Source organism: Heteronotia binoei, chromosome 15 (genome assembly GCF_032191835.1).
Source record: "Heteronotia binoei isolate CCM8104 ecotype False Entrance Well chromosome 15, APGP_CSIRO_Hbin_v1, whole genome shotgun sequence".
Classification (NCBI taxonomy): domain Eukaryota; kingdom Metazoa; phylum Chordata; class Lepidosauria; order Squamata; family Gekkonidae; genus Heteronotia; species Heteronotia binoei.
The window spans coordinates 66,944,958-66,969,107 of NC_083237.1; the positions used below are offsets into that span (position 1 = coordinate 66,944,958).

Consider the following 24,150-nt stretch of genomic DNA (forward strand, 5'->3'; position numbering starts at 1 on the left):
TGGCCATGGCTGAGTGCTCTTCAGGACCACTGAGGTCCCATCTCCCTGTGGATTTGTGTCCCACTTCCCGATATTCCAAAGGTAGAAGGGTTTCACTCTCAATGCTAGATTTGTCTCCTTCCTGGAGTGCAGGAGTGCTTAAATAAGCCATGAGCAGTGGAATGCAGTCCTCCTTGAGCCTGTCTGCAGTGAATCACCACCGTGGCTCTCTGATGCTTTGGAGAGTCTCCTGAAGACTTCAGAAATGTGAGCATGTACCTGTTTCCATGGATTATCTCCTCATGAGCATCTCATCTGTAGCCTAATCCAATGTGATAGTTTTTCCTTTGGTTGCTTTCAGGGACGACGGAGTTACGTATGGTTCACAGAGGAGAATCTTTCCTACACCAACTGGCAGGATGGAGAGCCACAGCAAATCATGGGATGCACCTACATGGACATAGATGGCATGTGGAGGACAGCTGGTTGTGACACCAAGTTACAGGGGGCCATCTGCAAGATGAACACAGGTGTGTGGGGGGTCTTTGCAGAGAGGAGAGGGCAAGCCAGAGGCCTTCTCACCCACCCCATGGACGGTGGGACGGTGGCTCAGTGGTAGAGCATCTGCTTGGGAAGCAGAAGGTCCCAGGTTCAATCCCTGGCATCTCCCCTAAAAAAGGGTCCAGGCAAGTAGGTGTGAAAAGCCTCAGCTTGAGACCCTGGAGAGCCATGAATGGGGCTGTGGCTCAGGGGTAGAGCATCTGCTTGGGAAGCAGAAGGTCCCAGGTTCAATCCCTGGCATCTCCAAAAAAGGGTCCAGGTAAATAGGTGTGAAAAACCTCAGCTGGAGACCCTGGAGAGCCATGAATGGGGCTGTGGCTCAGGGGTAGAGCATCTGCTTGGGAAGCAGAAGGTCCCAGGTTCAATCCCTGGCATCTCCAACTAAAAGGGTCCAGGCAAATAGGTGTGAAAAACCTCAGCTTGAGACCCTGGAGAGCTGCTGCCAGTCTAAGTAGACAATACTGACTTTGATGGACCGAGGGTCTGATTCCGTTGAAGGCAGCTTCATATGTTCAACCCCTGAGCTTGAATGTTGGAGCCAGGATTTTTTTCTAACTTCGTGTTCCTTTTCAGGGCTCCCTTCCTCACGTAAGTGGAGCTATAATGGTAGCTGCCCTAACTCTATAGAGGATTCCTCTTGGATCCCATTCCGGAATCACTGCTATGCCTTCCACATGGAGGTCATGTTGAATGTGAAGGAAGCTGCGAAGAAGTGTCAGAAAGGTAAAAAGTCTTCAAAAAGCTCCACGCGAGCATGAGCTGGGCTGCAGGGTTTTCAGGAGAGTATTCTCATCTTTTTAGCATCAGTAAGAATGGGCATGGACTGAAAAAATGGAAGTCCACAGAGATTAGTTGTTTATGGGGTTTTTGAACCATGATCCTCTACAGACTTTCCCGTTTAACAGACTGGGTTGTGGCTCATTGGTTTTGTAAAGGGAAGGCATTCAAAATGCCCTCCCTTCACTCACTGAGATGTGGTTCCAGGAGTTTAGGGGAGGACCTGCCTACCTGAGGGACCGTCTCTCCCCATATGAACCCCAGAGAGCACTGAGGTCAGCGGGGAAGAACCAACTGACTATCCCTGGGCCGAAGGAGGCAAAACTACAGAACACCCGTGTGCGAGCCTTCTCTATCGCAGCACCACACCTATGGAACCAGCTCCCAGAAGAAGTGCGGGCCCTGCGGAGCCTCGAACAGTTCCGCAGGGCCTGCAAGACCATCCTTTTTAGGATGGCCTTTGCCTGACTAAACACTTGATGGATTCGCCTTAAATGAGATCCGCCATCATATCATATCTGCTGATGGAATAGCACCAGAAATATTTAATGTGTAATTTTAAACTGGAATGTTTTTAAGGTTAAATGCTGTTTTTAATACCTATTGTATAATTTATTCTATTGATATGTTGTTAGCCGCCCTGAGCCTGCCTCGGCGGGGAGGGCGGGATATAAATAAAACATTATTATTATTTTAAAAAAAATTGTCTTCCTGTCACTTATGGAAACATGCCACTGGTATGGCGTGACGGAAAGGGACGGGGAGGCATTTAAACATGTCCCTATAAAGTCTCTGAAGTCATGCCACAGTGGCAGCACACTCCCAGCGGTGAAGTGAAGGCAGTTTGTGTCTCAGTGATGGAAAGGAAGGCAATCCCCATTTCCTCGGCAATCCTCAGTGCCAGTATGTCTGGTTCATGGACCGTTCCCTTAGACCACATGAACCTCTCTGGGAAACATGGAACGTCGTGGGTGGTTTGTGAGTGGTGCGATTGCATGGATCAGGCTCATGGATCATGAACCGGGCCCCAGTCCATGATAAAATTTGGACTCGATGCCCTTAAAATGGCATTTTGAGGTCCAACTATTTTATGTTAAAGCAGTAAAATAAACACAGCTTTAAGAATGTAAGTATTGTATATATTCCAGTTTTTTTTCCTATGTCTTCAAAATTTCTGGAAATGATACGTCTGTTAATTCCACCGTTTCTTCCCCCTACCCCACCGCAGTTGGAGGTACCGTGCTGTCTGTCCAAGACGAGATGGAAAATGTCTTTGTTTGGGAACATCTGCAGGCCTATGAGACTCAGTCCAAAGGAGCTTGGCTGGGTATGACCTTTAACCCCAAAGGTAAAGCAAGTGCTTTCTTTGTCCCTGAGGGATTGGCTGTATATTTGTGACAGTTTGAGGTTGAAGGGCTGCCAGATAGACCGTATGTGGTCTGAGACCATTTTCAGTGACATTTTGAAGAAAGGCAAATAGTGTGGCTTGTGCTAACAAAGCTGAGAGATCTTGTCCAGCTTAAGACAGCCAGCAGCACATTCATAGGACTGTTTCTTTAGAACTTCCATTTTTTTTGGGGGGGGGGGGTCTCATAAAAGTTTATTTAATGAACCTGGTCACTGGGCTGGATGATGTCTAAAAGACCCGCATGTGTAGATTGGGAGGAAGTTCCCCCTCCCACAGCAGCATTCCAACTCCCCCCTAGCCCTTATGTGCTCCTGGAGGTTTCCATCCCTCAGAGGCAGCATTTCTGGGCACATCTGCAGCTGCTTCTGCAGGGATTTAGATGGCTCCAACTCAGTGTGCCTAACAGGAGCCTCAGACATCTCTACAGTGGTCCTCTGGAGCTCTCCCTGGCAGGGCATCAGTAAAATCTTCTTGGTGTCTCCTACCCGTTGTGTGTGTGTGTGTGTGTGTGTGTTAGTTTTAACATCATAAAATTGTGCCCTCCACAAGGATCAGAACAATGATGTGGATGATCCATGATCTTTTCAAATTTAAGAGCAGCTTCTGGAGGCTTCCAGAAAGAACTGGCAACGCTGTGAGTGGGAACATTTTAACTCTTCGCTCCTTTCTAGTTCCTCCTGGTCTGAACGATGTTCTCCACCTCAGCAGATATTGGCCCCTCCTCCCTGCTGCCGGGGAGACAGAGATCCGTATCATGTCCGGTTCTCCCCCCTGAGCTTTGTGGGGGTGGGGGATTGGTACGACTCAAGTTTGGAAATCATTTCCGTCTTGTACAACAAAACTCTTCTTGCAGTCTGGAGGGGTCTTTGGATAACATGCCTGGAAATCCTTGAGCTCACAAGAGAAAGAAGCTGCAATGGATTTGGACTCAGATTTTGATTGTCAGCCCCCTCTTGCTTTATGAGCTTTACTTACCTGAGCATCCTTCTATTTTGTGAAGCCGGGTCAACCCTTTCTTTGTGCCAAAGGCCCATGAATACAGTTAAAATGGCAGACAGATGGCTGTGGCAGACGATAAGCATAACCTGGCCATTCCCCATGCCTTTGACCCTGAAGCATTTCTTCCTGAAGATGTACTGTTAAAAAAAGCATTCCTTTTTTTAAAAAAAATTGACTCCTCAAGAAAATTTTGGAGTTGTCACAGTTGACTGAGCTCAAAGAGCCACACCCTCCATGGATACCTTTGTCTTTCTGCTGTTCAGATTCACCACCTGTGCCCAGTCAGTGTCCTTCCAACTTGACTTCTGCTTTAAGGAGGTTCGTTTTGGGAAAACCTATTTGCTGCTTTCCAATGGGCAGACTGTCTGTTCCTGCCAGTGACTCACAGAAACCCAGCATGCCTCTCTCTCTCTCTCTTCTCTGCAGGGGGCATGCTCGTTTGGCATGACAACCTGGCCATGAACTACTCCAACTGGGGACGGCATGACAGCGGACCAAACATGCTCAGCCCAAATAGCTGCTACTGGATCCAGAGCAGGGATGGGGTTTGGGGTCTGGGCTCCTGCTCCAATGTCACTATGGGGGTCATCTGCAAGACAGCTCGAGGTAAGCTGGGTGGGGGTTTGGGAGAGACATTTCTAAGGAGCTGAGATTCAGACCCTGGGGGAACCCCCAAGAACCAGGGGTTCACTGCGAGTCCTGTCATCCAGTGTTGTAGAACCCATGCTGATACATAATTTGGCATCTTCCGAAACTCACACTTCTTAAAAATCCGATGGCCATGGGGGAAGATGTGGAAATATGAGGGTAGTAACTGATGATTCCTCTGGAGTTGGTGAGCAGGGCTGGTCAGGGTTCCTGGATTTGGGGTTATTTTGAATATTTTCTTCCTAGAGTGGCAAATTTCAGTAGATCTCATTTTAGGGGCTTATTGGAAAGTGGCCACTTCCGCATGGGTGGGGAGATGCCTGGATCAAACAGAGGTGACTGGTGTGGAAGGCAGATCCCAAAATGAGCTAGAATGATGAGTTTTACTGGACCAAGTCAGACCAATATAGAAATTTGCAATTATTTTGGAGTCTGTGGATATCTTCATCAGGCAGAGACAATACAAAGACAAATTTCTGATAGACAGACAGGAAAAGGTTGCCTAGCCCCACCCTTTTCATTCTGTCTTCCATAAACCTTGAAGGTTCATTCCTTTCTAAATTGGTTCATTAAAAAAATATCATTCTAACTTTTGTTAGAATTAGGGGGGGGTGTTAATTAAAAGTGCAAGAGTGTTGATTTCATGGAAAGACTGGGTGGGGAAAGGAGCGACAGGCAAGCAGCACTGAATGCAGGCGGATGACTGACAGCTTCTCTTCTTCTTTCCCCAACTTCTCATCCTCTTTTCCATGGCAGTGGAAGGAAGCTACTTTTCCAGACCAGGTGAGCATCCCTTGAAAAATGGGTTCTCCTGTGGAAAGTGTCTCTTGGTGGTTCATTTCTGACTCCTGCTCATGTGGAAATTGCTAACTGGATTGTAAACACATGACTACCAGTTCTATTTAGTGGTGTGCAGTGTTCAGTATTTTGAGCAGCATTCAGTATTCTAAGAATATCTGTATATTTTAAAAATAATGCCCAGGTTCTTAGATTATAACAGCCCCATGGCGCAGAGTGGTAAAGCTGCAGTACTGCAGTCGGAGCCCTCTGCTCACGACCTGAGTTCGATCCCAGTGGAAGCTGGTTCAGGTAGCCGACTCCAAGCTGACTCAGCCTTCCATCCTTCTGAGGTTGGTCAAATGAGTCCCCAGCTTGCTGGGGGGGGGGGGAGTGCAGATGACTGGGGAAAGCAATGGCAAACCACCCCATAAAAAGTCTGCCGTGAAAACGCTGCGAAAGCAACGTCACCCCAGAGTTGAAAACGACTGGTGCTTGCACAGGGGACTACCTCCCCCCCCCCCCCCCGAGATTATATGGCTACAAAATAAGCTTGGAACGATTTTCACAAAAATGCTGGTGAAATTTTGGGAGCTGGAGGGAGTAGAGGAGGGGATTACCTGAGCTTCTAGTGCGGAGTGGGTGAGGCTCCCCTCCCCCAAGGTCATGAGCAACACTAGGATACATTTTGCAAGGAGTTTATCCTATTCACACAGTGACAGAATATGGCTCTTTGAAGCCCAAACTTGGCAAAAATTGCCATCTGGAAAGGAGTCTTTGGGTGAAGTCTCTCCACATTAGTAAGACCTGTTCTTGGTGGAGTTCCCCCTGCTTCCAGCATCTGTGCTACTAATGACCCATCTGGCTAATAATAATAATATAATAATAATAAATTTTTATGTATATCCCGCCCTCCCCGCCAAGGCAGGCTCAGGGCGGCTAACCAAACTAGGCTGGACTTGTCCAGTCTGTGTGCACTGGTTGAATTTTGCCCTTTCTCGTTTCCTCCTTCTCTATCTTCTGCAGCTTTCCTGGAGAACACAAAGGCCATTGTTGTGGTCGTCCTTTCCTCTTTAGCGCTGTGTACATTGGTAGCAATAGCCATCTATCTGTACAAACGTCAGTGGATCTCAGAGCAGAGGGCTTTTGAGAGCGCCCGCTACAGCCGCACCAACTCCAACCCCAGTGAATCTGCTGAGAAGAACATCCTGGTGTCTGACATGGAGATCAATGAACAACAAGACTAAAGGTGTGCTTGGTAGGTAGGGGGAGATCAGGATGGAAGGAAGGGAGAGCTTCAATAAACCACTAGGGTGATGTCAAGAAACAGAGAAGTTTTTTTCCCCTCTGGAAATCCCAGTCCTGGTGTGTGAGACACCAAAAGAAAACCAAATCAGAAGGATGGGGAAAGGTAGTTTATCTTCCTCGGCACACTCTGGAGATTGGCATGATCTTCTCCACTTCTCCTTAGAAACGGAAGACACAAACATTCCTTCCACCTGTTTACAAGACCAACATGGGGAAGAAAGAATCTTGCAAGATTTTCAAACTTATCTCTTGGTAAGAATGTGCCTTGCTATATCGCATTACTTCCTGGAGCCATGTACATACTTAAAGAATGAAAGGCCTTGAGTTAACAATAGTTTAGTGTACTATTTCTTCAAAGTTGAGACCCACTTAAAAGTACTTTCCTTTCCAGCCAGTTGGCCACCATGACAGTCATTCTACTTCAAAAGGCTGTGGCCATAGTTATACCCTCTTTGGGGGACATTTTGTGCTTATGTGTAGTAGCCAAAGGCTGTGCATGTTCTATAGTTCCCTTCTTATTTTAATCCTTTAAAAAGTGCAATAAAACAGCTTCTGGAATCATACACAGTTCTGGGTAATCTGGGTGTGGACACTAAATAACAGGAAGCCAGTGAGAGGCCATCTTTCCAGGGGTGATGGTGCTTGATGAAGTGTGGACCAAAGATGCTTCCACCGGACATGTGGACACTGCAAGAGAAATTTCTCTTTGGCCTCTGCATGCAGACTAGGAACTTTGGGTTGATGCCTGTGTTAGGGACAATGGAGGGATAGATTCATTTTACCTTTTGTTTTTTTGGGGGCTACGCAAATAATATTGTTCAATATATAAAGACATTGGTGAGTTTCACTTAAGCTGGATATTAAGTGTTCACAAAAGTATCTTTTTTTTCATTTTAAGCCTTGTATCTGAAAACTGCCATAACATTCCATTTCATGGGAATTTTATGAAACAATCTTAGCTGTTCCTGAATGCCTCCCGCTTATTTCTTGAGCCAGTTAAAAGAGTGGACTTTTAATCTGGAGAAGCAGGTTTGATCCCCCCCCCTTCTCCACATGCAGCCAGCTGGTGACCTTAAGTCAATCCCCGTTCTCTCAGAGCTCTTCTCAGCCCCTTCTGCCTCACAGGGATTGTAAGCCACTCTGAGACTCCTTTCAGTTATGAAGGGCAGATTATAAAAACCAACTCTTCTTCTTCTTGTTTAGGTGTGGAGAAAGATGTTCATACCTATTGATTTATTGTCCATTTGTTTGACACCTTGTTTTTGCCCAAGTGATTGTTTCTGAGGCTTACTTTCCATTCCGTGAGGCTTATTCTTCCATACCAGGGGCTCTGCTGTGAAATATGTCAAGCATCACACTTCTGATTTTGCCTCATGAACAGCTTTTCCATTCAACCATAAGCAGAAGCCAAGACGGGGAGGCCCTAAGCTTTGCACACCAATGCAGCCATTCCAAAGAGGATTCTCTCGCAAACATATTGTGGGAATGGCGCAGGCATCTTCAGGAGGGAGGGGCTGTTCTCTGAAATGGGCCATAAGTTCCAAAGGACTACACAAAGGCACAGAATTGGGGCACAGTACTGATGCTTTTTGGAGTGGAGGGGAATTGTCCCAGGCAGAAGGGGAGGGGGGTCATGAGGCCTGAGCATAATTGTAAAGCTGAAGAGGAGGGCATCCTCCCAGGCCTACAGTCCATGCTGTTTTCTCAGTTCCATCCTCAACAACGATGCTACCAGAGTTGCCCCATAAGAAGAATTTGGGCCGTCTCTTCTGCTTCAGCATTTCTTTTGCCTTCAAGAAGAATCAAAGAGCACTGGACATCCAACAACAAATTCCCAATATGGAAGAGAGAAAAGCCATGAAATAGTTTTGAATGACTGGAAAGAAAAGTTTGGATAAGTGCTGTTTTATGTCAACATTTTGAATAATGTGAAAAAGTTCTATAAAGGTCGCTGGTAACTTTTATAATGGATCACCTTTTTTGTAAACGTTCTAGAAGTCTGAATAAAATCCCCTTCTTTCCCTTCTCCCGCTGTTTTCAGTGGCTGCAGAAGTGAAAAAACTGTTCCCCGTGACCGCTCCCTCTTTGTTTCCTTCAAGTTTACCATCACAGTGCAAGGATTTAATTGGTACTAGGAAGAAGGTTTGGGCAGCCCAGGTACAGAGCATGAGAAGCAGTTCCTTTGTGCCAGCTCTGGGTGGACTTCCAGTGGTTATCGGAGCTTCTTCAGTTGGGGGTGTGAAAAAGTCAGAATGCTTTGCTGGGCCACATTCTTTCTCTGCTCAGATCAGGTCTAAATATAGGTGCACAGGTGGGCTCTGGAACCTGTTGGTGCTTGCCTGCCAGACTGGGCTATCCATTGCGTTCCGCAAACTGCTCTGCCTTTAAAGAGTGAGCACTGGATGACTTACTCAGGAGGGCGTCAGATGTGTCTGGTATGTACTGAGTGGCACTTTGGTGGAGAGAAACCTCAAGAATGTAACTCCAAAAGATTTTGCCTGTAGAGTTTCATTTTTAGACAAAACGTGGGGCTGAGACCCCATCCCCAAGGAACTGAGAGTAAAATGTTGATATCTTTAGGCTAGAGGCTTGTTATGATGGACACCGCTTTCTGGAAAAGATACCTGTTTGTCTTGTTGTGTAAAGTAAGTAAGAATCTTGTGGCACCTTTAAGCCACAGAGGTCCAGTTTGGTGTAGTGGTTAAGTGTGCGGACTCTTATCTGGGAGAACCGGGTTTGATTCCCCACTCCGCTTGCACCTGCTGGAATGGCCTTGGGTCAGCCATAGCCCTGGCAGAGGTTGTCCTTGAAAGGGCAGCTGCTGGGAGAGCCCTCTCCAGCCCCACCCACCTCACAGGGTGTCTGTTGTGGGGGAGGAAGGTCAAGGAGATTGTGAGCCGCTCTGAGACTCTTCGGAGTCTTCTTCTTCTTCTTCTTCTTCTTCTTCGACCAACCAAGTTTTATTCAAGGTATTAGCTTCTGTGTGCAAACAGACTTCTACATGCCTATACAAGTTATGCTTTGAATAAAACTTGGTTGGTCTTAAAGGTGCCACTGTACACAAACTTTGTTCTGCTACTTCAGAGCCATACAGTCACCCACCTGATTCTGCCTTGACCCCCAAGGATGCTTTCCTCAGCAAAAGAGAACTCTGTACAGTGGTGAAGCCTTGGTCACAGAGCAGCTGCCTTCAATGGCGGAGGCTTGCTTGCCGTTGCAACTAGTTGCCCAAAGCTAGCCAAAACCATAAAACCCCAACCGTCACTGTTTCAGTTGTGACTGAACTGGGAAGCAGGAGAGATGAAAAATAGGACACTCTGCAAACTGTTATTAATAACACACGTTCCATATTGCAACTTAAAAAAAAGAAACAGCCAGAACAACCCCAGAAGCGTTTTGATGTGAACGGGCGACTGAGTAGGAATGATGCCAATAGCTGAAAGTGAGGCAGGGGGTCAACACAATCCTCTTGGAGCATTTTCTTAGCTGGTGTTCCCAGAATTGGCTGAACCTGCAAAGGGAGAGAAAATAAACCTTAATTTAGAATACTTTTCTGTGTAAAATGGCAAAAGTCTTAAATATATTCAATGAACTGCTATTCAGAATTACAGTGAAAGCCCAAATGGTCATCATAAATGTGACCAAATGGTCAAATGTACCTGGCTGGCTCTGAGATTTATAAACCAGGACATTCTGGCAACTCTTATTTTTTTGACAGACATTGTGATGGCGGACTTAAGGCAGTTGAATCTGTTCAGTGTGTAGAAAAGGAGACTGAGGGAAGTTTGCCTTAAGGAGCTGAGTAGAACTGTCTATGATTAACGCACTACGCAGATGCAATGGGATATATGTGACTGGATCTGTTGATCTTATTTCCTTAAAAGCAACCTCTGTGCCTTGCTAATTTGACTGGACATGGCAAATGGGGAGGGTGGGTCAAGTATTTCCTTCCCATGTTGTTTCCCCAATCTAAATCACACACGAAGTTGCCACTGGTTGTGCTGAGGGGGAAACTACAGGCAGTGTGGAGAAGTTAGATCCTGGGAATGGACTTTGTCTGTGTGTGGGGGGGGGGAAGGCTAAATTGCTTCCGCATTCAATGGACCGCATTGAAGTGGGGGGGGGGAGTATTTGGAATGGACGTCTCAAACCATGTCCCTTTTGTCCTTCAAAGTGCAGCTCAAAAAGCTCGAGATGAGGCATTAGGAGAACTTTCTGGCCATTAGGAAGGCAACGAGGCACTGGCCTTGTGGGAAGCAGGATAGATGAGCAAATTTTACACTTTGCAAACTGCTACGAATAACCCTTGCGGTGTGGGCCTGTGTGCTTATCAGCGGGAGTGTTTAAGCATACACTAGAAGCACCCGGTCCCACCCACACCCCTTCTCTCCCCCCCCCTCACCCTGGCGAGGGTGAGCACAGCCAGTGGTTGGGCAGCTTAGCTCTGCCTCCCACGCTGGGCCTGTGCTTCCGGAAGCAGAGATGCAGCATGGGAGGTGGAGCTATGCTGCAGCAGCCTGGTGGCGGCATGCACTATACACAGCAGGAGCTGCACTGTCGCCAGCCAAGCTTGTATATTTCCCTCACCAGGGGCAGGGGTAGGTGGGAGGGCTGACGCTGGCATCTTTCCCCCTGGGGCCACACTCCAGGCAGCTGCCTAAGACCCACGAACTCCAAAAGATTTCATTCAACGAAACCTCTACAGGCAACTGGAACCCTCTGACTGATGAAATGAAATGCCAGGCCTCTGAAATACACAAAGCACGGTGCTTCTTGCAGGGTTTTTCATAAAAGGCTCTGCAACAAATCAATATGGCATATCACGAAGAGATCTCATAAAGGCTGGTAATGGCAGCCAGTGGCCAGTGCTTGAGGGTGTCGGACTCTCCAAGACATGGAGGTTCACCAAGCCAACCCTCCCGCAGTGTCATGTGACCAGCTATGCTCCACCCTTGATCCTGGAACAGAGGCCACATCTCACCACAGCAAGCAGCAACCCCACGAGTTGTGCCATTGGCTGGCCAGGGAGGGAGTGGTTGCTGATGCTGCAGTGGGGGTGAGCAGAGCTTCCCACCTGGCCCACAACGCAGAACAGGAACTGCTGCTGTAGCCATGTATTGTGTGGCCAAACCGGCCCCTTCCATCTGGGCCCTGCAGCTCCCTTTGCTTCAGCCAGGCAACCGGGGCCTTCCCTACCTCTGTCAAGAGGCCTTGCCGTTCTTCTATTTCTGTACGCTGGATTTCTTAAGAAGGTGCCTGCTTTGCTCTGTCTATGTAACAACCATATACCCGTTTCTGCCCTGTAGAAGGGAGTGAAGCCTGTGTCTCAAGAACGCTTTTATCTCTTCTCAGAGACAGCTCGGCTGCCATATGTTTAGTGAGAGAAAGGTGTCGGTGGGAACCAATTTGTATTGCTTTACGTGGGCTTTTTGCACTGTACTTTTGGCAGGCTGCATAATGACCCTGGGTAAGGTATAAAAGGACTGATCACCCCGAAGGTGAACCAGTTCTGGCGTAGACATGTTTCGCTGCTGTTTCTATCTATCAACAAAGCCAGCTTTCTGACTACACTGGAAGCCTTCTTTAATTGAGGATAGTCCCGGGGCTGACAATCACCAGGAGTGGTGTGTGCCGCTGCAGTTACACCTGCAGCAGCACACACCACTGACCATTACACCTGCAGCCATGAAGGCGGCAGCCAGATCCTGCTTGCTCATCCTGCCTTCCCCTGCTCCATCACCTGATGCGGGGAGAAGGCAGCGAAGCCTTCTGCTGGCTCCACATGCATCCAGCTCATGGGGGGCAAACTCAGGGAGGTGCTGAGCTTGCATGGTGTACACCTGAGCCGCCAAAGCCCTCTGGCTGGCCTTCACAGCAACATCAGATCTTAATGCCCTAAACCATCGGGAACTTCCCTTGTCCGAATGTACAGCAAACCTGCTTTTTACTGCCACTCAGCATATATAAAATAAATGAAAAAATACACCAGGAGGTTGCGAGTACAGTAGCAATTTTCTTGCCTTACTGCAAAAAATGTGGATAGTGTTCTAATCTGCAATTGCACTTCAGCAGGCACCGAAGAGGCTTGAGATGCCCTTCTCCTGCCTTGCTTCTTGCATAGAGCACGAAACCAGAAAGTTTGTCTGGGCACACTGGATTTATTTGCTCTCTACAAGGTTCCCTTTTGCAATCAGCAGGTAACTATCAATGGGAACAACAAACATTAGTGAGATGCATAATGTGACAGAATCTCATAAGTAATTAGGAAAAGTGTATTTTTGTTAGCTGATTGGACATACAATTCAGATGTCTAATATCAAGGTGGGAGAGGGATGGCTGGCAAGAAGCAGTTACCATAGCTAAACTATATATTTTTGTGAGTTACAAAGATGATTAATATAAAGGTAAAGGTAGTCCCCTGTGCAAGCACCAGTCGTTTCCGACTCTGGGATGACGTTGCTTTCACAACGTTTTCACGGCAGACTTTTTACGGGGTGGTTTGCCATTGCCTTTCCCAGTCCTCTACACTTTCCCCCCAGCAAGTTTGGGTACTCATTTTACCAACTTTGGAAGGATGGAAGGCTGAGTCAACTTCAAGCCAGCTACCTGAACAAGCTTCCGCTGGGATCAAACTCAGGTCGTGAGCAGAGGGCTCTGACTGCAGTACTGCAGCTTTACCACTCTGCACCACGGGGCTCTTTAATTATTAATACAGAGAACAATTAAAACAGAAAACAAAGTGATTACAGTGAGCTGGACATAAACCTACTTTGGTTCTCCTCTGTTCTAGGTTGTCTTGACAGCTAAAGAGAAAGGAGATGAAGGTTAGTATAAGTATACAGTGTTGAACTGATACATATATTTTAATACCTCGGCAAACCGTGTTGAGATGCTGGGAATGAACCCTAACAAAGGAGAACAAAAAATTATCTAGAAGTCCAAGATAAGTTGACTCTTGTGACGCATGAAAAGATGAACAAATCTGCTGTGATGCAAGTTTTGAGGAGCTGCTTTGCCAGATGCACGGCCTGAGCTCCAGCTGCTTCTAGAAGCTTCTGCTCTGGTGCATTTGCAACAAGATACCACAAGACACTTTCCTGTTTTGGCTGCAGTGGGCTCACAGGACGGCACTCTGGCAACCGAGTGGAGAAATCACACCACTGCTGAATGTGAGGTTCACCAAAAGTAGGGGTTACTCATAAATATTGGGGAGGGATGGTGGCTGAGTAGAAGAGCATCTGCTTGGGAAGCAGAAGGTTCCAGGTTCAATCCCTGGCATCTCCAAAAAGAGTCCAGGCAAGTAGGCATGAAAATCCTCAGCTTGAGACCCTGGAGAGCCGCTGCCAGTCTGAGAAGACAATACTGACTTTGATGGACCAAGGGTCTGATTCAGTATAAGGCAGCTTCATATGTTCATATTCTCGGCTTAATTTGATGGGTTACACACTACACAATTTGCTTCTTCTGCACAATCTATTTATTTAGAAAGTTTCTCTGCCAGCCCTCCAGACATTTGCTGAAGTCAGCTCACAAAATGAAATATGATAAAATCATAAAAATAGCATGACATTATTATCATTAACAAACTAGGCGTAGAATCCTAGAACCATAGAGTTGGAAGGGACCCAGGGTCATCTAGTCCACCCCCCCTGCACCATGCAGGAAACTCACAAACCCCTCCCCCTCAATTCACAGGATCTGCATTGCTGTCAGGTGGCCATCCAGCCTGAGGACAGCCCCAACCTTGTGAGGAAGCCCGTCTCACTGAGGAACTGCTCTCACTGTCCAGAAGTTTTGCCACAGCGAAAACCCAAAACAAAACATATTTTGCACTCCAAAATTAATCCTGTAAAGTCATCTTCAGGTTAGAAACAGGCTGGGAAAATAATGTAAAAAGCAAAACTAAAAGCCTGGGTAAAACCTTTTTTGGGCCTGCTGCCTTCAAGTGAGCCAGGCAGGTGCCAGATGGGGAGGGATGGGAAAGGGCAAGGCTCTGCTTCTGCTGGCCGCCCACCTCACCTTGCGGGGGGGGGGGGCAGAGAGCAGCACGGTGCTCTCTGGATTAGCATTTCAGAGTGGATCATTTTCCAAGAGTATCTCCAATGTGTACATTTGTTCACATGGAGAGTAGAGGCTTCTCTTTGTTCTTCACAATTGAACATTTTTGCCATTGACTTAACGCACGACTTCAGGCAAACCAAAGGACCAGAAAATTTGTTTAACAGTACAAATAAGTTGCTCAGAACCTCCTTTTTCCTGGATAGCCTGCAGCTTTAAATTCATTGGTTTGGATCCCGTTTCAAAAGCACAGCAGCATGCACAAAAGGGAACTTTCCTATCGTTTTTTAGGAAACAGCTGCATGCAAACACTTATTAGAGCCCACTTGCGGCTCTATATCCGAGCCCGCTTGCGGGGAGGGCAGGATATAAATACAATAAAATAAAAATAATAAATAAATAGATGTTTCAGAAAACATCCACATGGCTGACTAATTCTGCTGAAATGTTTTCCACACGTTTAGTGTTTTGAGTCTCTTGGAAAGTGCCCCTCAAGGGTTTCTCTACGAGCTGTGATTTCCCCATCAGACTGTGCCCTTCCATGTCTACAGACAGGGCTTTTTTTGTACAAATAGTCCAGCAGGAACTCATTTACATATCAGGCCACACCCCCTGACATCATCATTGTTTCACCCAGGGCTTTTTTTGTAGAAAAAGCCCAGCAGGAACTCCTTTGCATATTAGGCTATGATGCCAAGCCAGCCGGAACTGTGTTCCTGTGTGTTTCTGCTTAAAAAAAGCCCTGTCTACAGATGTACCTGGACTCCCAACCAGCCTCTTCAGCAAGCCCAGGAGCTGAGGGCCAAACTGCACACTGTCAAGTCTTCTGATCCCTGTGTGGCCACCATGGCACTTAAGCAGTCGCTTAGTGCCTCTCTGCCCTCATGTGGAAAGCCACCAGCACCACCCCCGAGGCCGTTTCAAGCCCACTCTCCACATGCATTGTTGTCCCAGTCGGAGTCGGGGTCCTGCATGCCTGGAAGCCATGGGATGCCACAGCCATCACCACCGTTTAAGCTTGAAGCTTGCCATGTACCAAACAATTTCCAACAAGGGAAGTCTGCCTGTGCATTCTGTGTACCTTGTAACATTTGAAAAGTATACACGTGTCTCTTGCTGTGTGTGCATTTTTCACAAGCTGCAGAGGTCTGCACAAGAGCTTTGAGCCCTGCTCACAGGGAAGGTGGCCTATAAATCTAACCTAATAAATAAATAATAGTTGAGACAGGAAAAATATCTTCCTTGAAGCAACGCTTAAAACAATCCACGTCAAGAAATGTATCTTTGAAGAAAAAGCCCAGCAGGAACTCAAATGCATATCAGGCCACACCCCCTGATGTCACCATTGTTTCACACGGGGCTTTTTAGCAGAAAAGTCATTTACGTATTAGGCCACAACCCCTGATGTTTTTTTTGTAGAAAAAGCCCAGCAGGGACTCATTTGCATATTAGGCCACACCCCCTGATGTCAAGACAGCCAGAACTGCACTCCTGTGCGTTCCTGCTCAAAACCCTGACCATTCTTCCCTTGCCGACAACGCACATTCTTTGGAGAGATGCAAAGGTCTCACCGGCTGGAGTTTCCAACTGTGAACTGTGGGGGGAGGGGATGGCTAAGGTGTCTGTCAAAATTGCATTTGCCTTTTTAGCCACCGCATCACACTGTTGACTCATGTTCAGCGTATGATCCACTAAGACCCCTAGATCCTTTTCGCACATACTACTGCTAGGACAAGTCTCCCCCATCCTATAACCAGCGGCGGCCAGGCTGCTAATGGGACTACCACGGTGGGAACACGTGCGGCCTGGGCTGCGGGATCTGCACTGGCTGCCGGTTGTGTACCGTGTTCGCTATAAAGTGCTGGTCATTACCTTTAAAGCCCTATATGGCCGAGGACCTGCCTACCTAAGGGACCGCCTCTCCCCATATGTCCCCCAGAGAGCACTGAGATCCAGTTCTCAAAATCTGCTAACAATCCCTGGGCCAAGAGAGGCCAGACTGAAGACTACCAGGGAGCAAGCCTTCTCCGCAATGGCCCCTCGATGGTGGAACCATCTTCCAGAGATGGTGCGAGCCCTGCGGGACCTGAACCAATTCCGCAGGGCTTGCAAAACATTTCTTTTCCAGCTCGCCTTTGAAACAGAACCCAGCTAAACTGACGTGTAGTTACCTAGCCATCTTGTGGATATTATAACTTATAGTATTTATAGCACCTATTTTATCTATTTTATTTAATTATTTATGTAACTGATTATATTTAAATTGTTGTGTTTATTGTTTTATTTGAATCATGGAATGCCATGTCTGTAAGCTGCCCTGAGCCCGCCTTTGGCGGGGGAGGGCGGGATATAAAAATAAATTTATTATTATTATTATTATTATTAACCATGCACTCGATTTTTCCTACCTAAATGCAGAACTTTACATTTATCCCTGTTAAAATTCATTTTATTGGTTTTAGCCCAGTTTTCCAGCCTGTCAAGGTCATCCTGTATCCTGTTTTTGTCTTCTTCTGTTTTTGCAACCCCTCCCGATCTAGTATCATCTGCAAATTTAATAAGCATTCCTTCTATTCCTTCATCCAAATCATTGATAAAGATGTTGAACAAAAAAGGTCCCAGGACAGATCCTCGAGGCACTCCACTTGTCACTCCTCTCCAAGAGGATGAGGAACCATTCACAAGCACTCTTTGGGTGCGATCTGTCAACCAGTTACAGATCCACCTAACGGTAACAGGATCCAAACTAAATTTTACCAACTTGTCAGCAAGGATAGTATGTGGAACCTTATCAAAAGCCTTACTTAAATCAAGATAAACGATGTCTACAGCATTCTCCTGATCCAGCAAGGTATTCACTTTCTCAAATCCTGTATTAACTAATGTCAGTCTCTTATCTAGCCTGGAAGGACAATTTATCATATGTAGCAGCCTAGGCACAAAAGTGTTTGTTGTGATAAATGTGTGTAAAGTGCAAAGAGGAGATGCACTTGTCCAAAAACTATGAACATCCCAGGGGAGTTGAGGCCAACTGTGCTCCCCCAAGCATATATTATTTGGAAATGAGTGTCCCCCTACACATTTTACACGTTAATGACAGCAAGGACTGGTAGCTGTGTATAAAATTATTGTGTAATTCAGGAACATATATGAGGCCGAAATGGGTGGATGACCTGAAAGTATTTGCCTGCCTCTTACCCGATCTCTGGAGGCCTGGTTGTAATTTAACCTCATGAGCTCTGCAAACCTTTGCTCATACAGGTGAAGCAGAAGCACAAGGTAGAGTCCGGAGTTCATCAACTCACTCTGGGCCTGTAAGAAAAAATGAAGCCTGTGTGAGGACCCCAAGTGACTCCCCTCCCCTCCCCGCTGTCCAACAGCCAGGCACTGGAACGCATCCTAGAGAAAAATCCCCTCGGGTGACTGATAGGGCCGCTCCCCTTATTCATCTGGTTCTTCCCCTCTCAAAACTGCCCACCCCACCTTCCTATTGGTTAAACACAGTACTCTGTTGCTGTCATGTCCCATTTGGTCCACACACATCCCTTGCATGTAGAACAGACTATGACTTATGGCAGCAGACATATGATATTTCATTTGTTAAAGAAACGCAGCTCTGTGTGCGCTACAAAACAGCACAGAAGGGATAATCAGCCATTTCTCTGAGCTTTTCTGATCAAAGTTTCTCTTCCTCTCTTCCTTCCCACCCATGGGGCAAAAGATGCAGGGCCTCTGTAGTTTCCCCTCCTTCCATCACCCCACCCAGCAAAAATGGCCAGGCACCCATAAAGAGGTTTCCCATTGAAAGCAGCAGGCATAAATATCGCACGGAGTGAACAATGTTTGAGTCCAGTCAGGCACCTTTAAGACCACAAAGGTTTATTCCAGGGACAAGCTGTGGTGTGCGTGTGTACGCTTCTTCAGCCACTGGACCAAAACTCTGTTCTGCTGCTGCAGATCAACATGATTCCATCACACTGACTAGCCAGCATGACTAGCACTCATTCCCATATTAAAAAGGGCTCACATTTTTAACACGATCAGTTGTGAAGTTAAACCTGTCAAGTTCAGGAGTTCCAGCTATACCATCTACCTGAGATTTGTTGTTCTTTGAAAAACTCAGTGCAGTTGTGTGAAAGCTTTCATTAAAATACTTTGTGAACCTTGTGCACTTGTGAACTCTCCAGGAGTCTCCCTCTGGTTAGTTGTGCTGCACAGAAACAAAAGACTCGGAGGGAGGGGTCAGGTGTCATCAAACGCAGCTCTGGGGTATACCATGGGGCAGATCGTGAACGAGGATGAAGAGGATGTTGAGGAGCAATCTCATCAATGGCTATTCCAGATCATCCAACGAGTCACCAGGGGGCCAGGGATCCTGCAAAGCCATTTGAAACCGCATAGGGTCCATCTGGCTTCGTGGGTGAGGCAAAATTTGCTCACCATCTAAACTCCTGCAGTAGCTATGACTGACCCAAGGCCATTCCAGCAGGTGCAAGTGGAGGAGTGGGGAATCAAACCCCGTTCTCCCAGATAAGAGTCCACACACTTAACCACTATACCAAATTGGCCAAACAGATGCAAATGTTGCAGTTTTCAAAAGCCAGAGGCTCTCACTAGCTAGCAGGTTGCCTCTCTTTCCGCTGGCTGGCAGACGCACCTTGTCAGGCATCACAGTGACCAGGGGGGTTGAGACCCTCCACTGGCAATGCGTCTCCATCTGCGTGGCAATAGCCACCGGGCTGGGCCAACCCCTGCCCCCCACCAGGGGCCAGAATGCCCCACTCCTCTGACTCTCACCAAATGCCACCACACACTCTCTGCCGACTCTCTGCCAGCTCCTCACTCTCTCCAGTCAAGGGCCCAACGTCCTCATTTCACTGCGCCGCCACGCCCTGTCACCACACACCGCCGGCTTTCCACCAGCCTCGCCGGCTCACCACTCCTGCCGCTCGGACAATCCTGAACTCTGGGCCGCAGTGGCAGCAGCTTCCCACTGCTGGCACAGGCCAGCGCTGTACCAACATGCACTCCACCGCTACACGCTGCCGGCTCCCTGCTAGCTTTGCCGACTCTCTGCTCCCGCCGCCCAGTCTTGTCATCCTTGACTTTTTTGTTGTTGTTTTTGCACAGCCTGATTAAGAGGTCCAGAAAACTCAACATCTGCTGACTTTGGGAGTCTTCATAGAAAGATATTACACAACTGTTTTTGGAATGCAACTGTGGATCAACACACAGCTATTGACAACTCCCCTTCCTCCATTTAATAATTCACACATAGGATTGTTTCTTTGCACAATATTCCAGAACAATGTTTGCAACTTCTTGTAAATGAGCACAGGCTTCCAGCTTGGCATTATTTTGGGAACCTAATTTTCACACCTACTTAAATGGTTTCACTAAACAAGTACGTTGCTTCCATGGTCAGCTGATTCTCAGGAAGACAGTGGACATCACTTGTTCTGGCCAATAGAAGATCCTTATTTCAAGTTCCTTACCTGAGACTGCTGATGATTCCTGTAGTAGTCATTCACATTAAAATCATCCAGATCTGCTGCCAGACCCTGCTTACAGAGTTCACATGTTTTCACTGACCCAAGCTCAGCGCCTGAAGAATAAGATACATTCGCTGAAGAATTCTGAAGAAGCGTGCATGGCATACGAAAGCTTATAGAATCATAGAGCCATTGAGTTGAAAGGAATCTCCAAGTCCAACCCTCAGCACAATGTAGGAAATTCATAAATACCTCCCGTTAAGTTCACAGAATCAATATTGCTGTCAGATGGTCATCTAGCCTGTGTTTAAAAACCTCCAAAGAAGGAGAGCCTTCTACCTCATGAAGAAGCCTGAGGAACTGAGGAAGATTGAGGAACTGCTCTGTCGGGAAATTCTTCCTAATATTTAGCTGAAAACTCTTTCGATTTAATTTCAACCCATTGGTTTTGGTCCAATTTTCCGGAGCAGCAGAAAACAACTCTGCACCAATATGACAGCCCTTCAAGGACTTGAAGATGGTGATTATATCACCTCTGTCATCTCCTCTCAGCTACTGCATCACACTACTGACTCATATTCAGTGTAGGGTCCACTAGGATCCCTAGATCACTTTCAACACATACTATAATTTATGCATTGGATTTTTTCTAACTAAATGCAGAACTTTACATTATCCCTTTTAAACATTTTATTTGTTTTAGCCCAGTTTTCTAGCCTTTCAAGAACATTCTGTATCCTGTCTCTGTCTTCTACTCTTTGTGACCCCTCCCAATTTAGTATCATCTGCAAATTTAATAAGCATTTCTTCTATTCCTTCATACGAATCATTCGTAAAGATATTAAACAAAACAGGTCCCAGGACAGCTCCCCAAGCCGCCCCACTCGTCACTCCTCTCCAAGAGGAACTATCTTTGGGTGTGATCTGTAAATTAGTTCCACCTAACAGTAATAGAATCCAACCTGCATTCTACCAACTTCTCCAGGGCCAGCGTGTCTATTAGGCAGCCTTAGGCGGGGGGAGGGCACCAGTTTCGGCTCTCCCACCCAACCCATGAGCTTGGCTGGTAGTGACGCATCTCCTGCTCTGCACATAGCATAGCTCCGCCTCTCGCGCTGAGTCTGTGCTTCACAGACACATCTTTAACTGAAGATGCAGGGACTTAATCTTGCATCCAAGCATCCTCTCCCTGCCATGTCTGTAAAGCTGAGAACATTTAAATAAAATTTGTTAGTTTTCAAAGAATAAGAAAGAACAGAAAAAGAGAAAATAGAAAAATTAGAAGTACAACTGGCATTGTCCAAAATGATCTGAATACGACATGCGAATACTATAAAAACAAATATTATTACCATATTATTATTCGCTTAACACTATGTTATCCTGAATTAGGTAAGTCTTCAATTAAATCATCTGTTTAAATTTGCATTTCTCACATCTATGATATAACAGTTTGCATTACATTACAGGAGATAATAATAGAAAAAAAAGTTCACATCAGAGAATCTTAAGTATCTAGCCAGACATATAGCTTCTCCCAATGTTTTCTTGCTTCTTCCTTAGATTTCCCAGCAAGCAACTGGGATAAGTAGTCCATCTCAGCCGTTTCCAATATTTTCCCCATCAAGTCCACTCTCGTGGGAAAGCCTGAGAACAGATAACATTTCTGACAAAGGCTGAGATTTATCCCCTCCAAGTTGGCTTTTCTTTGCATCGGGTTCATCTACAGTGACACACTGTGCTCTCTGTAAGCTTACTAAAACAGATAATCAGTAGTTACACTAAAATAAAGTGTGCTAGAGAAGAATTTATCAAATTCAAGCAAATCACTTTTCAGAACCTCAGCACCTCCTATTAAATTAAGCTGCACAAAAGCCAAGTTGTTGGATCAGATAAAAACTCTCATCCTTATCCTTGTTGAAGTAAAACAAGCAAGACAGAGATCTGCCATTAATAAGTTAAAAATGTAATTTGTAAAGACTGCACTCCGATTTTCATCACAGCATAAATAAGTGTGATCTGATGGGTTAGGGCTCATGCTCGTTGCATACATTTTGATATATCAATCAATCAATCAATCAATCAATCAATCAATTTTTATTTGTATCTCACCCTCCCCGCCGAGGCAGGCTCAGGGCAGCTAACAAAACAAGTCAATAATTTACATTGTACAATATTTAACAGTAGAATACAATACAACAATTTAATTAAAACTCTATTATATATGGAAATATATGTCTTGGCTTTCCTTCAAGGAATTGGAAAAGCTCTGGATGCCCTCAGGAACAGCAGAGCTTGTCTATCCCATAGCTACCCCCTGAAAGTGGCTTTGTGAGGTCCACCACACAAGCTTGGTCCCTATTTGTCACATCTAGCTGAGCTCATCTGTTGTTTTTCTTTTTCCTTTGAAGCACTCACCATGGCCTGTGCTACTTTTTCCTCCTGAGATTTCTTCCAGAAGACCATTTGCTTTCTCAAGATACAGCATGATGCTTTTTTAAAAAAGTGCCTCACTAAGATGCAACCTATAGTTTCCGGAAGGGGCATGCAGAGGCAAATGCTGACATAGGAGTTCAGGGGACTGCCTTACGGTGCTTTTCCTCCTTTCTCCATGGTCGGGGACAAAAGGGCAGCCCTTCGCGAGCAGACCTCCATGCGACACCCACTCGAGTGTGGTGTACTGCAGGGAGCTATTCTCTCGTCAATGTTTAGCATCTCTATGCGCCCCCTTGCCCAGATTGCTCAAGGTTTTGGGCTGGGCTGTCACCAATATGCTGACGACACCCAGCTCTATCTGTGCTGGGCCCAGTTCCGTCAAATTTTGCCCCCCTTCCGAAAATCCAATCTAAATTTTTAAGAGCCATGTTTCGTTTCCCAAAGGGCATTTCTAATGCCACGCTAAGGTTAGAAACTAGTTTGTTAAGAACAAAGGCTAAAGTAAGCCTCACCTCAATCAACACTTGGCTTAAGCTCAGCCGTTGTCCTTCAAATATTACATGTTTAATTCTCAGGGATAGGTATTTGTTATGTTTATGAATCTGTGTTACCAAACGGTGTTCCTGCCTGGCTCATTGGAGCTCGAAGGACTGAGCTTGGGGACTTAGGAACAATGGGGCAGTAGGATCCAAATCTCTGCTGCCCTGCTCCAATCACAGGCCCCCTGATGGTTTGAATGACCCAATAACGTGCTAGAGTGAGAACCCAGTGTTGCATATAGTTGGCTTCAGTTCAGTTAGTGCAGCCACCCACCATGCTGTACTCAATAAAGAGCTTGTTATTACTACTACCTCGCCTCTTCAGTGCCTAAGAACTCACTCTATTATAGTATTGTTCTGCCTGGTTTAGGGCTATTCACCAGGAGGTGTCTATATCTGGCTTTTCACCTGAGTCTTTACAGATAATGGCCCTAGACCAAGCAAGGGCCATAGTCAAGCGCAGAATATTAGACACTGAGAGACAGAATGATATTGCCAAGGTTTTGAGATGTTATACTCCCCTCCAGAAGAGATATGTAGATTCCTCAGCCTCCTATCTATTGAATCTGGTAACTCCATCCCATAGAAGGGCCTTTTCTATGGCCCAGTGTAACACTTTTCCTTCTGTAGTCATGGTGGGTCGCTATAAAAAGATGCCTATGGCTGAGCATGTTCGTCTGTGTGGCACAAGTAAAGTAGAAACTATCGAACATACTCTGCTTGTGTGTAGTCTCTATAAAGAAATATGAACCAAATTTATCCAACCTTTACTGGTGAAATTTATGGATCTTCCGGACTCTGAATTAAGGAATACACTTCTGGAAGATTCTGACTGCCAAGTTACACTTGCTTGTTCCAGGTTTTTGGCTGCAGCCTTTAGAATTCACAAAGACTACACAAAGGAGTGATAAAAATGTTCCTTAGGCTTTGCATTCTCCTTTCTTTATTTTCTCCCCCCCCTTCAAGAATGCTATAAGATCCCCTCTCCCCTTAAATATCTTCTTAAGTCCTTGTATATTGTACTATAATACTCTCATTGGCCATGCACCTTCTGTATTTTATGTAAATTAGTTTGTTTTGATCTATGCTGGCCACGGGCTGTAATAATAAACTGAAACTGAAACTCTATCTGTTGATGGCTGGCCATTCAAACACCACTCTGGATCAT

The 24,150-nt window shown here is 46.1% G+C and overlaps 2 protein-coding genes across 3 annotated transcripts in view; one reads left to right on the forward strand and one right to left on the reverse strand.

Annotated features, from left to right (window-relative positions):
• Positions 1–6,506, forward strand: part of MRC2 (mannose receptor C type 2) — a 63,617-nt gene extending 57,111 nt beyond the window's left edge. Inside the window, exons 27-32 of the mRNA XM_060255283.1 lie at positions 341–509; positions 1,114–1,263; positions 2,546–2,665; positions 4,151–4,330; positions 5,129–5,155; positions 6,176–6,506. Coding sequence (XP_060111266.1) covers positions 341–509; positions 1,114–1,263; positions 2,546–2,665; positions 4,151–4,330; positions 5,129–5,155; positions 6,176–6,396 — 867 coding nt within the window. The 3' untranslated portion in view covers positions 6,397–6,506. The remainder of the gene's footprint in view (positions 1–340; positions 510–1,113; positions 1,264–2,545; positions 2,666–4,150; positions 4,331–5,128; positions 5,156–6,175) is intronic.
• A 3,410-nt stretch (positions 6,507–9,916) lies between these two features.
• Positions 9,917–24,150, reverse strand: part of MARCHF10 (membrane associated ring-CH-type finger 10) — a 56,198-nt gene continuing 41,964 nt past the window's right edge. For both annotated transcript variants that reach the window (XM_060255827.1, XM_060255828.1), the window contains exons 8-11: positions 20,011–20,120; positions 17,714–17,827; positions 13,227–13,260; positions 9,917–9,968 (exon numbers count right to left, since the gene is read on the reverse strand). In XM_060255827.1, the coding sequence (XP_060111810.1) occupies positions 9,940–9,968; positions 13,227–13,260; positions 17,714–17,827; positions 20,011–20,120 (287 nt within the window). In that variant the 3' untranslated portion in view covers positions 9,917–9,939. The remainder of the gene's footprint in view (positions 9,969–13,226; positions 13,261–17,713; positions 17,828–20,010; positions 20,121–24,150) is intronic.